General features: G+C 44.0%; 1 protein-coding gene across 3 annotated transcripts in view; it reads right to left on the bottom strand.

Annotated features, from left to right (window-relative positions):
- Positions 1-13,792, bottom strand: part of taok3a (TAO kinase 3a) — a 98,005-nt gene that overhangs the window by 2,805 nt on the left and 81,408 nt on the right. For all 3 annotated transcript variants that reach the window (XM_050050638.1, XM_050050639.1, XM_050050641.1), the window contains exons 15-20: positions 8,667-8,903; positions 6,744-6,872; positions 5,539-5,742; positions 4,623-4,862; positions 3,882-4,094; positions 3,156-3,338 (exon numbers count right to left, since the gene is read on the bottom strand). In XM_050050638.1, the coding sequence (XP_049906595.1) occupies positions 3,156-3,338; positions 3,882-4,094; positions 4,623-4,862; positions 5,539-5,742; positions 6,744-6,872; positions 8,667-8,903 (1,206 nt within the window). The remainder of the gene's footprint in view (positions 1-3,155; positions 3,339-3,881; positions 4,095-4,622; positions 4,863-5,538; positions 5,743-6,743; positions 6,873-8,666; positions 8,904-13,792) is intronic.

Here is a 13,792-nt window from a genome sequence, read left to right on the forward strand (position 1 = left end):
AGTGAAGAAACAGGTGACAGATAGAAACCCTGCAGCTACAACATAAAATGTTAAGTTTATGAAAGCACAACCGAGCAGAGAGTGATGGAGCAATATTATAACACGATTTATTGTCTCCTCTACAAGATGTTTCATTTGGGGTGTGAAGTCTTCCTTCAACACTGTGTGGGAGCTGATTTTTTATCTTTGGCAGAATCCTTCCACGAAAACTGGAAGTTGAAGCTGTCCTGTCCCAGCAAGTGCAACAAAACTGACAGGAAAGTGAGGCAAGCTTAGTCTGTACACGCCAACACAGTCCTAATGGAGAGGTCTAATTGAGCAAAATAAGTAATAACACACTTGGCTGTCCACCAGCTGTGTGGCGACTTCTTTTAAGAGCAGTTTTAGGGTCGAACCTCATTTTTAAGTTCTGATGTTTAATTTCTGTTGTTGTTATTTGCCAGAGGTGAAGACAACTGAGAGAAGAGCCTCATGATGTAATGCAGTTCAATGCACCACAGTATAAACCGCAGCCTCAAACTGCACCAACACCTCTGACACAGTCACACTGTAACCTTTACGAGTCCTGTACATACTGCAGGACCATTGTGTTGGTTTTCATAATACTGCAGAGTTGTTCAGGATGTTTGTGTCCACCCCCTGTCGCTGTTTTATATCCTTACTAAATCACCTTAAATGGAGACTTTGAATGCAGACTTTCATGCGCATTGTGTGCACATCTGTGAAGGTGTCAGTGTGTTAAGTTGTATAACTCAAGAGTTGTGTCTGCTGGATCTTTCCACCGTACACCCACATTAACTCAGCACCACAGGTGCAGACAAAGCACTGCATGGCGCAATACGGCAATCTGGCCAACTACTGAGCATGCACAGAAAACTCCAGACTCTGACCATGAACCGAACCGGAGGACAATAGTGCTTCTAAAACTATGACATCATCCCCAGTCTCAGAGTGCAGATCCGGACGCAGCCAGGAGATGGCGACAGACCACCGCAGTGGTCCACTGGACCCGGCAGAACTGGATCAGGGCGGCATTTCAAATGTCTCTCCCTTTGTTGTCGGAGTGCTGTCTACTAGACTGTGGCGATGACGTCGGTCACTTTGGAAGGAGGCGTACTTGGCCGTTCTAATCTTATCACATGTCATTTGTATACATGGCAGCTTGCCTGACTGTCACATAAAAGATGAGTCTCAATCAGGAGCTCATGCAACCAAATTGTAGGAAACAGATTGATACAACTGTGTCAAATTTATGTGAAGAAATGTAAAATTATAACTAAGTACGAAAGCTAATTGCCAGCTTGCCACACAGCTGCAGATGTCATAATTAATTCTACTTCATGACTGATAATTAGAAAATAAAAGCATGAATTTAGGCAGATCTAAAGCTGCATGTGCATACGCAATTTAGACTGGACACATACAACAACCTATTAAAAACAAGCCATAATAATAAGCTTAACTGTATTAATTGTGTCTTATTATAAACAGAGGATGACAGAAACAAGAGAACCATACTGTCATCTGGATATTTCACCACCATTAGACGTGTGTGGGAGAGAAATGGTTGTCTGCTCCCCGCAGGAAGGCATGCCACTGTCATCACCACCTGTGGTGAGGGAAATCTGTGTGTGTGTCTGCGTGAACTCATGAATGTCTGTCTGGGTCGCCTTTCATGCCCGCACTGCCTGCCGAGGTGGATGCAAATGTGAACCCCGACCTGTTCGCTGAAGTGTTGGACTGTTTATATATATCAACTTATTACAGCCCGCTTGTGTTTGTCTACACACCTGCATGCTTCAGATCTTTAAGAGGTCTCTTAACTTCCTGAATGTGACGTACTGTAAGTCCTGTTGGAGCAGGATGTTGGAGGACATTATAAAAAACAATTATAAAATGTAAAAACGCTCTTGAATGTTTTTAATTTTTATTTTCTAAAAATGTAATAAAATTTGCACTTAACCAGATTAAAGTTGTACCAATTGTGTAATAAATGTCCTGCTGATACTGTAATAACATTTTTAATGCTAATGTGATACCTTTCAGGTTGTGGCGGTACGAATTTCCCCGATTTAAGCTGGTCAGAAAGACGTGTGAGAACCACTTTCAACCAAATATTCACCTTTAGAAACAAATCTCAGAGCCTCAGGGGCATTTTTTTTTAAGTGATGATGTAATAGCTTTGATGGATAGTGTAACGATAGGTAGGTTTCCATCCACCTTTCGTTATGCGCATTTGAATTTGTACAGAAAAAACCTTAGGCGTAAATGCTTGAAATATTGCAAAAAAGATTTCATGCTTGGAGGAGGTAGAAAAGTTGATCAATAAAGAGTAAATGCAACTAAGTGCGACGAGCGAATAAATGATGACGCACAGTCATGACGTAGCATCACTGCATAGGGCACCACAAGCGCCAGTCAGCGAGCGCTTCTGCTCCTCTGCTCCTTTGTAATCACACGCACAGCTCTGTCTGTCTGTTTCTGTGTGTGTGTGTGTGTGTGTGCGCATGTCTCTCCCTCTGTTTAGACACAACTGACAATATGTGGAAGCGTGGCATGCATAATTTATCATCCTTCATAATCAGATCATTTATATGTCTTTTATATCACTCATGATAAATGATTAGTGTGTTTTCCTGCCGGATCTGCTCGTGCCTCGCAGAAAAAAATACACCACACTCAGGGGAGCAGGCTGTGGAGCTCGGGGCCGCGGCGCATCCTCAGCAGCTAAAGTGGTTAGCAAGGGCACTGAGAGGAAGCAGGCAGCGCTTGAAGAAAAATCGGCGCACTTTGTGGCACTTCCACGTCTAGTGTGAACCCAGTGTTCGGTTGCTTTCTGTTTCTCTCTGTCGCAGTTGTCGTCTCGTGAACTTTTTTTTCTCTGTAAGCTGCATTGTGTTTCAATTTAAAACATTTAACTAGGAGGGTGGAATAACTGGACATGTAGTGGAGGTCTTTAGGTTTAGGCCAGAGGATTAGTTGTTTTACACCTGAGAGGAAAGAAATCCTCTCTAATTTATGCATCAATTTTAAATAATGTAGCCATGTCAGTAAAGTCTTTATCCTGGGGAAAGTGAGAAACAATTGTGCAGTAAAAAAAAATAAAAAAAAATAGAGTGGCTCCTTTAAAGTGACGCGTGTTTCATTCACCACACCTTTTGTTCCAGGTGAGCCCGGCGCAGCGACACCTTCTGCTCCAGCTTCTGCTGCTCGCGCTCGTGCTGCGCCTCGGTCTGCATCTTGATCTTGCTCTGGTAGGCATTGAGCAGCTCCATCTCCTGCTGCAGCTGCTGCCTCAGGGCCTGGCACTCGGCTTCCTGGGCCTCGTCCAGACGCAGCTGACACAGCCGACCATGGACCGCAACAGGGGAGAGGGAGGTACAAAGAGACAGAGAGGGAGAGATGGGTAGATTGAGGAGGAGGAGGGAGGGAGGGTATGAGTACATTGATAAGACACCCAGAAGGAGAGGGGGAGAGAGGAGAAAGAGGGAATAGAGACAGAAAGGACAGAAAAGAAGAGAGGCAGAGACGGAGGGATGGGAGAAAATGGAAGGGCAAAAGGGACAGACAGGACATGGAAAGACAGTGGAGGGGGAGGGGAGGAAGACGGGTTTGTGATTTCATCAAGACATGAAGGGAGATTGTTAATGAACGTGAGACAGAAAGGGGAAGTGAGAAGAGAAGGTTATAAGAAAATAACAAGATGGGAGATGAGGACAAAAAAAAGAGGAGAAAAATGTAAAATCATGAGCAACAGGTGGAGACAAAGGCCTCAGAATCTCCTTTAAAATGTCTTGTATTAAAATCTGCCCACCTCCATTTATAAGAACAACAAATTACTGTCCGGAGAGAAACGATGACGTTCACGTGTCTCCACTTACCGCCTGTGAGGCCATCATCTCGTTGATGCTCTGCTCATATTGCTCAGCCAGGATGGCCAGCTTGCGTGTCTGCTCATCCTTCAGGGCCTTGAGCACCGTCTTGTGCTCGGCCTTGGGCGTAACTTCCATCTGGTGGTGGCGCAGGGCCTTGTACTGCTTCGTCTGCACCTTACACGTGTCCTGGAACTGCTTCTTGATCTGCAGCTCCAAAGCCTGGAGGAGGAGGGGGACAGAGACAGACAGAAAAACTGTGAGAGGAGGAATTGGACAGTTTAAAAAGTATTATATTTATTTTAAAACTCTGTCTTTCCTCATGCCGTAACATTTCTGCTGCTAAAGGTTAAAGGTTCACAAAATCCAGGGGCAAAAATCTGAGTTCTGGTCTTTGTTATCCTAAAAGCAAATTAAAATGAAATGACATTCAGAGGTGACACATTTTGTATGTTCTTTCACTACTTTTTTTCCTAAATTAATTTGTTACATCCACATTGCATCACTGTTTTATCAAAATCTCTCCAAAACATAAAAGACGTTGCTCATGGCTTGCACCATCTTAGAGGCGGATCCAATTTGTGTTTTCAAAGACACAAGATATTTTTTTGAACATGAATCTGGAAACAAAAGCATGTCAAAAAGGTTTCTGCTTTTCACCATCAGCTCTACATCCCACCTGTGTCCTTATAACAATCACCACCAACTCTATAAAACCCTGGATTGCAAACCGTCTCTGTGTCGACTCACCTTGAGGTTCTTGGGCTGCTGTCGGAGCTCCAGCACGTGCTTGCGGTGGAGTTCGCGCTCACGCCGGTTGTTGTACTCGATCTGGTTTTCCAGCTCTGTCTGGTGCTGCAGGCGGATCAGGTCCATCCGCAGCTTCTGCAGGGTCTTCAGCTGCCTGTGCTCCAGTTCCTGCATGGACTCGTCGTGGCGGATCAGCATGGCGTGCTCCATCTCCTTCTGGGTCTTCTTCTTGTTCAGCTCCTGGGAGGGCCGGGAGGAAAGATGGAGGAAGAGAGGGAGAGGAAGAGGAAGGGGAAGTACGCATGGATGACTTGCAGCAGGTGCTATTGATCGACACTGTTTGTTCAGCTTGTTTTCAATGTGACATTTTTCACATGTAGAAATCAATGTTCCCGTTTGTTTGTTTCAGGCTTAGAACGCTGGCTGTTATTATCAACAGCTGAAAAAAAATCAATAAATATCACCCATTAAATCTTTCCCATTCATTTAAACACTTCTTTTCTCCGTGACCCAAAACATTAAAACCATCATCTGAAACATGACTCAGAGTTTTGTGTGTTTTCCCACAGAAAGCTTTTAAGACTCCCTCCAGATTTACACAACAGCTTTTCAGATTGTGACATTGTTGCCTTGCTTTACTCTCTAATAATCTTCTTAACATTATTAGGAAACACCTCGCAGATCTGAAGAACAATGGGTGCAATCATTTAGGAAACCCTGCTGTTTGCTGAGAAAAATATTTTGGCATTATAATCACATTGGGCCTGCTCACACCAGCAGCACAAACAAGTGATAAACAGGGTGTTTACTTCGATGGTTTGGTGAATCGGAGTTGTACTTTTAACAATTTAATGGACAATCACGTCCAATTTTAAATTATGCACATGCTGTTTTTAAATATGTGCGTCCTCCTCACCTCTCGGATCTGCTCCTGCTCCAAGTCATGCCTCTTAATCATGACTCTGCGCTTAAAGGCGCGGCAGTTCCTGTCGTAGAAAACCCTCTGCTGGGACAGGAGGTGGGCCTCCTCCTCGGCCTGGGAATGTTGCATGTTCTCCTTGTGCTTGGACAGACGCTCCTGCTTCTCCTTCTTGGGTGTGCTATGGTCCTCGTTCATCTCCTGAGACAGGGGCAAAGCAGAGGAATTATGAGAGGAGATTGTTTTGACAAATACAGGATAGAGTTCATACAAAGCTGCAGCTAATTATTAGTTGATTTGAGCTGCGATCATTAGGTTTATCTTGCATTATTTAAGCTTTATTTGTCCGTGTAAATATCAGTTTATCTGGTAAAATAAAGACGAGAGGGTAAGAAACTATCTGGTGTTAGACATTATAGACATTACAAATGGTAGATATGTGAAAAGTAAATATAAGCATAAAACTGTATTACAAATGCATGTTTTAAAAGTGAAAATAAACAAAGCCTTCGTACATACTGTCTAAATAAATCATAATGTTCATGATATCAAGTGTTGTAGTGAGAGCATACGGCACACTCCGGTTGACCTTCTGTCTGGAGCTACAGATGACTTTCATAGCCAGAGGAGGGATAGAAAAAAATAATTTCAGCCAAATCTATCCCTCCTCAGTTTGAGTTCTCTTTCTCTTTCATGGGCTTTAAGGTAATCTACAACTCGAGCTAATGCACTTAACACATGAGCCTGATCCCCGTTCTCTGTGGTGTCTAATTCCGTTACAGCCCTCAGTTGGTGGGAAATATCTCTCCCTGCCAGCGATGCTTTCTTTTAACTGCGCTGACCTAATTTTGGTCACTTATCTTGTAACTGAAAACACAGTGTATCACACTCCCAGCCCACAGGAGTATTCTCTGGACTCAGTTTGAAGGTTGTGGAGGCACACAAACGCTCCACTGTGTGTATGGATTTGTGGGTTTCCTTGTTTGTGTGAATATACATGTGTAGGTACATAAGTGAGTGGGCCGAGTGACTCAACGCAACTTCCAAAAGACCATTTCGGAGGTAGTGAATGTGCATGTTTGTGTGGAGGAGGGCTGATTCAACAGCAAGCAGCGGACAGAAGCGTGTGTCACACACACGAGAGAGGCGTACAAAGGAGCTCGCCTGAAGAGAGAAAAAGGAAAGCAACAAATGCGGCGCACCTCCTTAATCTTCTCCTTGCAGAGTTTGTACTGCTTCTTTTGATTATCCAGAAAGGTGGTCAGCTCCTTCTTCTGCTGGGCCACGATCTGCTGCTGGAACTTCTTCTCATCCGCCAACGCCGTCTTCATCTGGTGGACACGAGAAACAGGAGAAAAACAAGGGCAAGGGGCTGTTAGTTAAGCATAGGGGCCTTAACTGAATATATATGATCATTTTTTCAGGCATTTTTCTACCAAAATAAAAGCCAAAAACTGACTATTCTTTGGTGTTGCACTGTTGGTTGGACGAAATATATTTATTAAGATTTGACCTTGAGCCAACAGAAACTATAACAGCCATTTTCAAATGATATTTTATCCACAAAATATTTATCTTTTAGTAAAAAAAAAAAAAAAAAAAGATCTGCAGATTAATCAACAATAAAAAAATTATTGTTAGTTGCAGCCTTACATCTCATGTCGACTAACTTTTTATATGTATGTCATGTATATTTCCTTGGCTTTTTAGGGATTGTTGCGGAAAATTGTGATGCATGTTGCAGTGTCTTCAGGTGTTTTTTTTCCTCAATAAAATTGCAGGAGCAAGTGAAAACTGTAAAACACATGACACGTTTTTTTATTTTGTTGCACTGCTTTGAGTTCATGCTTCATGCTACGCTAATGTTATCACTAATGATGCATATTAAATCTAACTCACCTTTAATCTTTTGGCATTTCTAATAAATACAGAGGCAACAGCCTCTGTCATGGCGATTTGTCTTATCTGATGTCAGTGTGTTTCAGTCATTCTCCAGGTTTGTTTTACGGTAGGAAAGTGTTACAGTTCCACCACAATGTTGCACAGGGTAGGAAACAGTTTACCCCACTTTGGAACAGCAGAACAAAGAATTGCCTCACAGAGATTTTTGTTGCTAAGCGTGAGACATTCGTGTCCCACGTGTCTACAACAAGGATGTGAATTTTGTGACAATATGGAGAGACTGTTCTGATTAGTAAAAGTCTCGGGAAACTACGATGACTGGTCAGAATTCTGAACATCTGCGATGATTGGACAAAATTGCAAGGTCACGCAGAATTTGCAGGGGTTGGTTGAATTTCAGATGGCGACACAGCAACAATCTGGTCGAATGATCGGTTAAAAACACTGGACTTCTTTGTTATTGGCTGTCGTATCTAATGTCGGTTTACAGATATTTAAAAAAAACTGTTATCTGTCTGTAGGATATTCATAATGTCAGTTATTTGATAAGGTCTAATACAGGTTTTTATTTCCACTACAGTCAGTCTTAAAAACACATCACAGTGATAAAAATGCTTTGGGGAAGCAGTGTCAAAAAAAATGGCATAATTAATTGCTTAAATAACCCATTTTCAGACAAGAGGACATCCCATTAATGTTTTCTGCTGTAAGCTGATATCTAGCGACTTGCTGTTTTAGCTGAGCGACATGTCGCTCACGTGTTGCATGTGACATTGTGTGTTTATGTTGCTGTGTACGGGGGTGCACGCGGGTCTACATGAACAGATATTCTATCTCCCTGGCCTGTCCGGCATGCTGTGTGCTAATCACTGAGATATGCAGCTTGTTTTTCAGAGCGTGACATTCTTTGACCCACTTCTGCCCTTGTGTTTCATCTTATGTATCATTGGGTGGCAGCAGTGCGTATAGTCTAAACAAAAACTTTCTGTAGCATTCAGACTAATGTTGGAGCTTTGTGGTTTAAAACAGAATTTAACTTTTCAACAAGCTCTCCTCCAGCAGCTGAAGACTCATAAATTCAACATCATGTCCTCCCCCTGTGTCACCCCGCCAACTGTTGGATGGTACATGTAGGTTGGTGGGATCATCTGTGAAATAACTTTGGGGTTACTGTACATTATGCATCCCTCCACTCATGTCCCATAACCCCTCACGAATCCCACCTCCTTCTCAGAATGCACAGCGTGGCGCTTTGCCAGCTTCTCCAGCTCGATGTAGGCGTTGTTGGCCTGCGTCTCCACCTCCTTCTGCAGCTTGAGCCGGTGCTCGTCCATCTCAGCCTTCAGCTTGTTCTCCAGGGCGATCAGCTGCTTCTGGTGCTGCCGCCGCATGCGCTTGTAGCCCGACATCTGCTCCCGCAGCTCGCTCTCCTGCTCATGTTCGTGGATCTGTTTGGTCACCTGTGGAGACGGAGAAGTTGGGAGATGTGAGCGCTGCAATATCTGATTTTTGATCAGAACGAAAACCTAATTATTTGACGCATATATAACAGTTTAGTGGCATTAAAATATAGCCGCATACGAACAGCAACATTTAACCTGTCACCTGACCTTTGTAAATAAGCACTTTTAATTTATCTGGGTTACCTTCTCCAAGAAGAACTGAAAACAGAATTCATTCAATACTGTAAAGCGTCACAGTTCAACTGGCTACTGTAACACTTGTCAGTTTTGCAAAGGTAGGACAGAACCAATGAGGGGAAATTACGACCATTAAAAAGAAATACTGTGAAATCCCTTTAGATGAACTACTGCTGGAGCCCAACAAAAGCTCTTTCATCTGACCATCGCACATACACAGTCACTGCAGAGATCAGGCAACCACAAAGGATCTAAAATGTCTTCAAGTCAGACGGAGCAAGAAAAAAAAAGTTAGAAAAACACTTTTTAACATCTACATAATGAAATTAAATCCAAGCCAAGGAACATACTCCAATGTCTTCACAGCAATGTCTCCCGGCATTTTTTAGCAAAACCTGCCAACACCAAAAACACCAACCTGAGGACAGAAAGGGTTTTCCACATCTAGGTAGTACTCGCTCCGCATCTTCTCATAACTTCCACCTGAACTCCTCAGGCCAAACATGATGGCGACTTTAGCCAAGTGAACCAGCATCCAGGAACCTTGTGCAGCATCCTCTGCCCGACAGAACCCTGCCTGAGAGCCGATGCCACCCTGAGACCCACCCTTACTGGAAGACGACCCCCCCCTCCCTTCCCCTTGGTTCGTGCCCTGGGCACGCAGCGGCCAAGGCAGGCGTGTGAACTGTGAATGAGGCAGGCCGACCGCGCGGGCCAACAAGAGCACAGAGCTGCTCTTTAGTCGGGCTAACGCTAAGCGGCGGACAGCAGGTGGGTCACATGAATACCTCATTGAGAAAGAGTGAGAGAAGTTGGAGAAGGGGGGTTAGAGANGTGAGGGGGGTGAGTGCAAAGGAGAAACAGCAGATGACTGGGAGAGAGTTAGAAAAAAATGGAAATAATAAGGAGTAAAATAAGAGCATCTAGTGGAGAAAATAAGGCGGGGGGGTGGCGTGGAAACAGGTGGAGGTTGAGCTCCCCCTTCTCCTTAATCTGCGCTGAATCAATACCCCACTGTAACAGCAGCTCCCAATCCTAGTCACTTGCTTCGCTGCCACCCTGCACGCCACCACAAAGGGCCAAGTCACGTCATGTGACGGCCTCTTTCACACAAGGCTCAGGGAGGGAAAGGAGATCATATTCAGGGAGAGGAGGGGGGGCATGCAGGCTGAAGGTGAATGTACCAGTGCGATCAGGAGGAATTAAGCAGCTGAACTTAGTTATTTTGCTTATTCGACAGGTCAACGTGGTTTTAATGTTGTAGTGATTTGTTGAATAGGGGAAATGCTGTGCTGGCGGCTGCTGATGTGACTGATCGGCGTGAAAAGAAATACGTAGGGTGAGGTGAGCACTCAAAACTGTCTTCTTGCATTTCTATCAAATTAATAACCGTAGACAACTTAGACACACAGAGAGTTTGAACTCTGCGTGTCACGAGATGTCAATAGGTATTAAAGCTTTGATTCTCTGTCCGAGCCTGGTTGGGCCTGACCCGCCTGTAATTGTTCAAAATAACCCCAGGCTTGAATCAGATCAGGTTCTCACCAATTTACCAGTGTTTTGAGAGAGGAAGAGTGACGGAACAACCATGTAATATAGTTGAGAACCGGGGGAGATAGAGCAAGCCCGAGGGAGGGCGACTTGGTTGGCAGTGTTTCCTTCTGCCTCCCCAGCAGTGGCAGAGATGTGCGTAACATGCAGTGGCAGAGATGTGCGTAACATGCACTGAAGAGCGGAGATCATCTGCATGCTGCATCACCATGGACCACCATGTACACTCAGAAACGCAGTAAGAGACACAGCCCAAACGGTTGTGCACAAGACAACAGACTTTTAAAATAACAGAAGGAAGACAAGAAGAAGGAGGGAGGAAACATGTCAGCCCTTAGCTGTCAGAAATGGGGCCCAAAATGGTTCAGGCTCGGGTCAGGCTTGGACAAAATGTATGCAGGTTTATGTAGGGTTGAGACTAATTTCTGGGGACCAATCAGAGCTCTAATGAGTAGGAATTAACCCTGACTCTGTGCCTCAATAACACTTCCTAAAAAGAGCTTTAAGAAATGCAATATAAAGCCTGAGCTGGCTCTTTGTCAGGTACGAGATAGAAGAAGAAGAATACACAGCTGTAATTTGAATGTTGCTACAGATGTATAGTGACATATGGTGAAGTCATCTGGCCAAAGAGGAAGCAAAAGCCTCTACAGACCCTTCTTTATTGTCCTGTTTTCCTGTAGATGCACAAATGTGGGGGGGCTCTGTGTTCTCATGTGTCAGGTTGCGCAAAAGTGCATCTGGTTTAACCACAACCTCTGACACTTACATGTCAAATACATAGGGATGGGAGTGGATAAATCTGAACACAGGGTAGAAACAGAGTAGAATAAGAGCATGCATGTGAGGCTGTAGGGTGCTAATGATATACAGGATATTTATCTGCATCGAGTGTCAAATACATGGCATTCCTGGAGTTTAAGCCCATGTTGCACTCCTTCTTGTTGCAAGTTTCAAACAGCGTAGACACACAAGTTCGGCATCATTGTTCTGCACACGCAGTTGTCAGAAAACACGTTGGCACTGATGAAAGGAATACGCTCAGAGGCATATGATTCTGATGGATCAGACAATTTGAAACCAGCTCCAAATCCCATCCCTACAAATAAGTCTTTAAATTCTCTCCTGAGTTATAAGCGCTAACTGTTGCCTGATGGATAATGTGCATGTTTCAAAGTGTCGACTGTAATCTGTTGCGGTGTTATTTAAGTGCTGATAGGTTTACAGGCTGTCAGGTTACAGCAGAGGTGAAACATCTTACAACGATGTCGTCTCTCACACAGCTTAACGCTTCAGTCAGTCACTTCATCTGACCTGTAATAACCCCTGCCCTCCCTCATACTCGCTCGTTATTTCTCACATTTATTCCCTTTCTCGCTTTACATCCATGTCTTTGTGCCGTTTCCCTCCCTCCTCCTCCTTTTCCCTTTCCTCCCATCTCCCCCGATGATTCTTCATCCCGCTCTCCTATTTCTTTTCCTCTTTTTTTTTGCCCTCTCTGCATCATCTTTCATCCGTCCTTCTCTTCCTTTCGTCTTCTCTCTCCATGTTTTCACACCTCCACGTCAGATCGGACTCTTCGCTTCATGTCACCTCTGCCTCTCTCCCTCTTGTCCTTCTTTGACGGGCCAGATTTCAATCTGCGCTGCTCTTTTGTCTCTGTTTGTTTATCTGTCCTTCTCAACCCCTGATATCTGCCGTCGGTGTCCTCCACCACGTCTTTACCTTCTCCAGCCAATATGCTCTTTCATTTTATTCACTAGTATCTATCCATCACTATGATTTCCTCCTTTATCTTTTAGAAGTATGAGCAAATTTCATTCAACATTAACAACTCAGAAATTTGCATACTGGAAACTTATTACTGGCAGTATGTTTTTTTATTTTTGTCTTTATTTAATCCCCTCCTCTCGTTAATTTCTTCTCTCTTCCCCTGCTCTCCGTCTTCCTCTCTCTTCTCTCTCAGCGATCCATCACCCTTCACCATCTGGACCCCCCGTTCTTCTTCTCTCTCTCCCTCTCTCTTTGTCTACCTGCTGATTCCAGTCTCAGCGAGCTGAGGCCAATCTGAGGACGTCTGCGCTCGGCAGAAAAAGATGATGTCATCTCTCTTTCAGCGCCGGCGGGCAGGACCGGCACTATCACACGACACACATAGTGTGGTTTACACGATGCCGCCTCTTTTCCAAGACAGGCAGCCTCGGTTACACAGAGCTGCCGACGCAGTGTGTGCCACCTCTGCTGCTTACATCTGAGGTATTTTAGTTTGACTTTAATCCACGGCAACTTACAAAAGTGTTTTTAAACAGAACTGAGTTGTGTGTGAACTATATTTCAGTGATGTGAAAGTGATTCGAAGCAACTAATGAAGGGTTGGGAGGAGGAAAGATTTATTTTCCTTGAAAGTTAAATCGATGTGAGTAGAGGATCTGTCTCTTGTGCATGGAAACAAATGTCTTGAATTTACATTTACATTAACTCCTGTTCGACGTCTCAACCGAAGTTTCTTTCTACCAAACTACAATCGCCAACCTTATCACCATGCAGAAGGAAGCGAGGCTCATGCTCGTGACAGCGCGAAATGTAAACATTAATGAGTCCTCCTTAGCTGCGCTGTAACATTAGCTAGCTCAGTCGAGTTCAGTGAGCTGGCAGTAGGTGCACGCTTCCTTCTGCACGGTGATGCGACTGGCGGATGTAGTTTGGTAGGAAGAAAATAGTTCCCACGTCAAACTGCTCACAACGAGGTCTGTGGATTATCTTGAGTAACCGGGTCATGATCTCTGAAAAAAGACATTTCTATTGCGTTTTTCAGATGTATTTTTTAAGCTGAGTGACATCTACTTCCATTACATTCAAGAGAAGGGTCGACATCTCTGTAGCTGATATCTCCAACACTCAGCAACTCACATCAAAACAATCTAGACTGATAAAAGACACTACAGGTAATCTGTATTTTTGATATTGGGATGAAATGCCACTTAAAAGGGAAATTTCGGTTTATTTCAACCTGTCTCCTATCGTCCTAAATTTGTTTCAAGTGACTAGTGACATAAAAATAATAGTTAGCATGTTAGCCGTTAGCCTAGATACAGCCGGGGCGCATAGTAGCGTCAGACCTGTTAAAACGTAAGTGAACGGGCATACTTCAAGTGCAA

This window comes from Epinephelus moara, chromosome 8 (genome assembly GCF_006386435.1).
Source record: "Epinephelus moara isolate mb chromosome 8, YSFRI_EMoa_1.0, whole genome shotgun sequence".
NCBI classification, from domain to species: Eukaryota; Metazoa; Chordata; class Actinopteri; order Perciformes; family Serranidae; genus Epinephelus; species Epinephelus moara.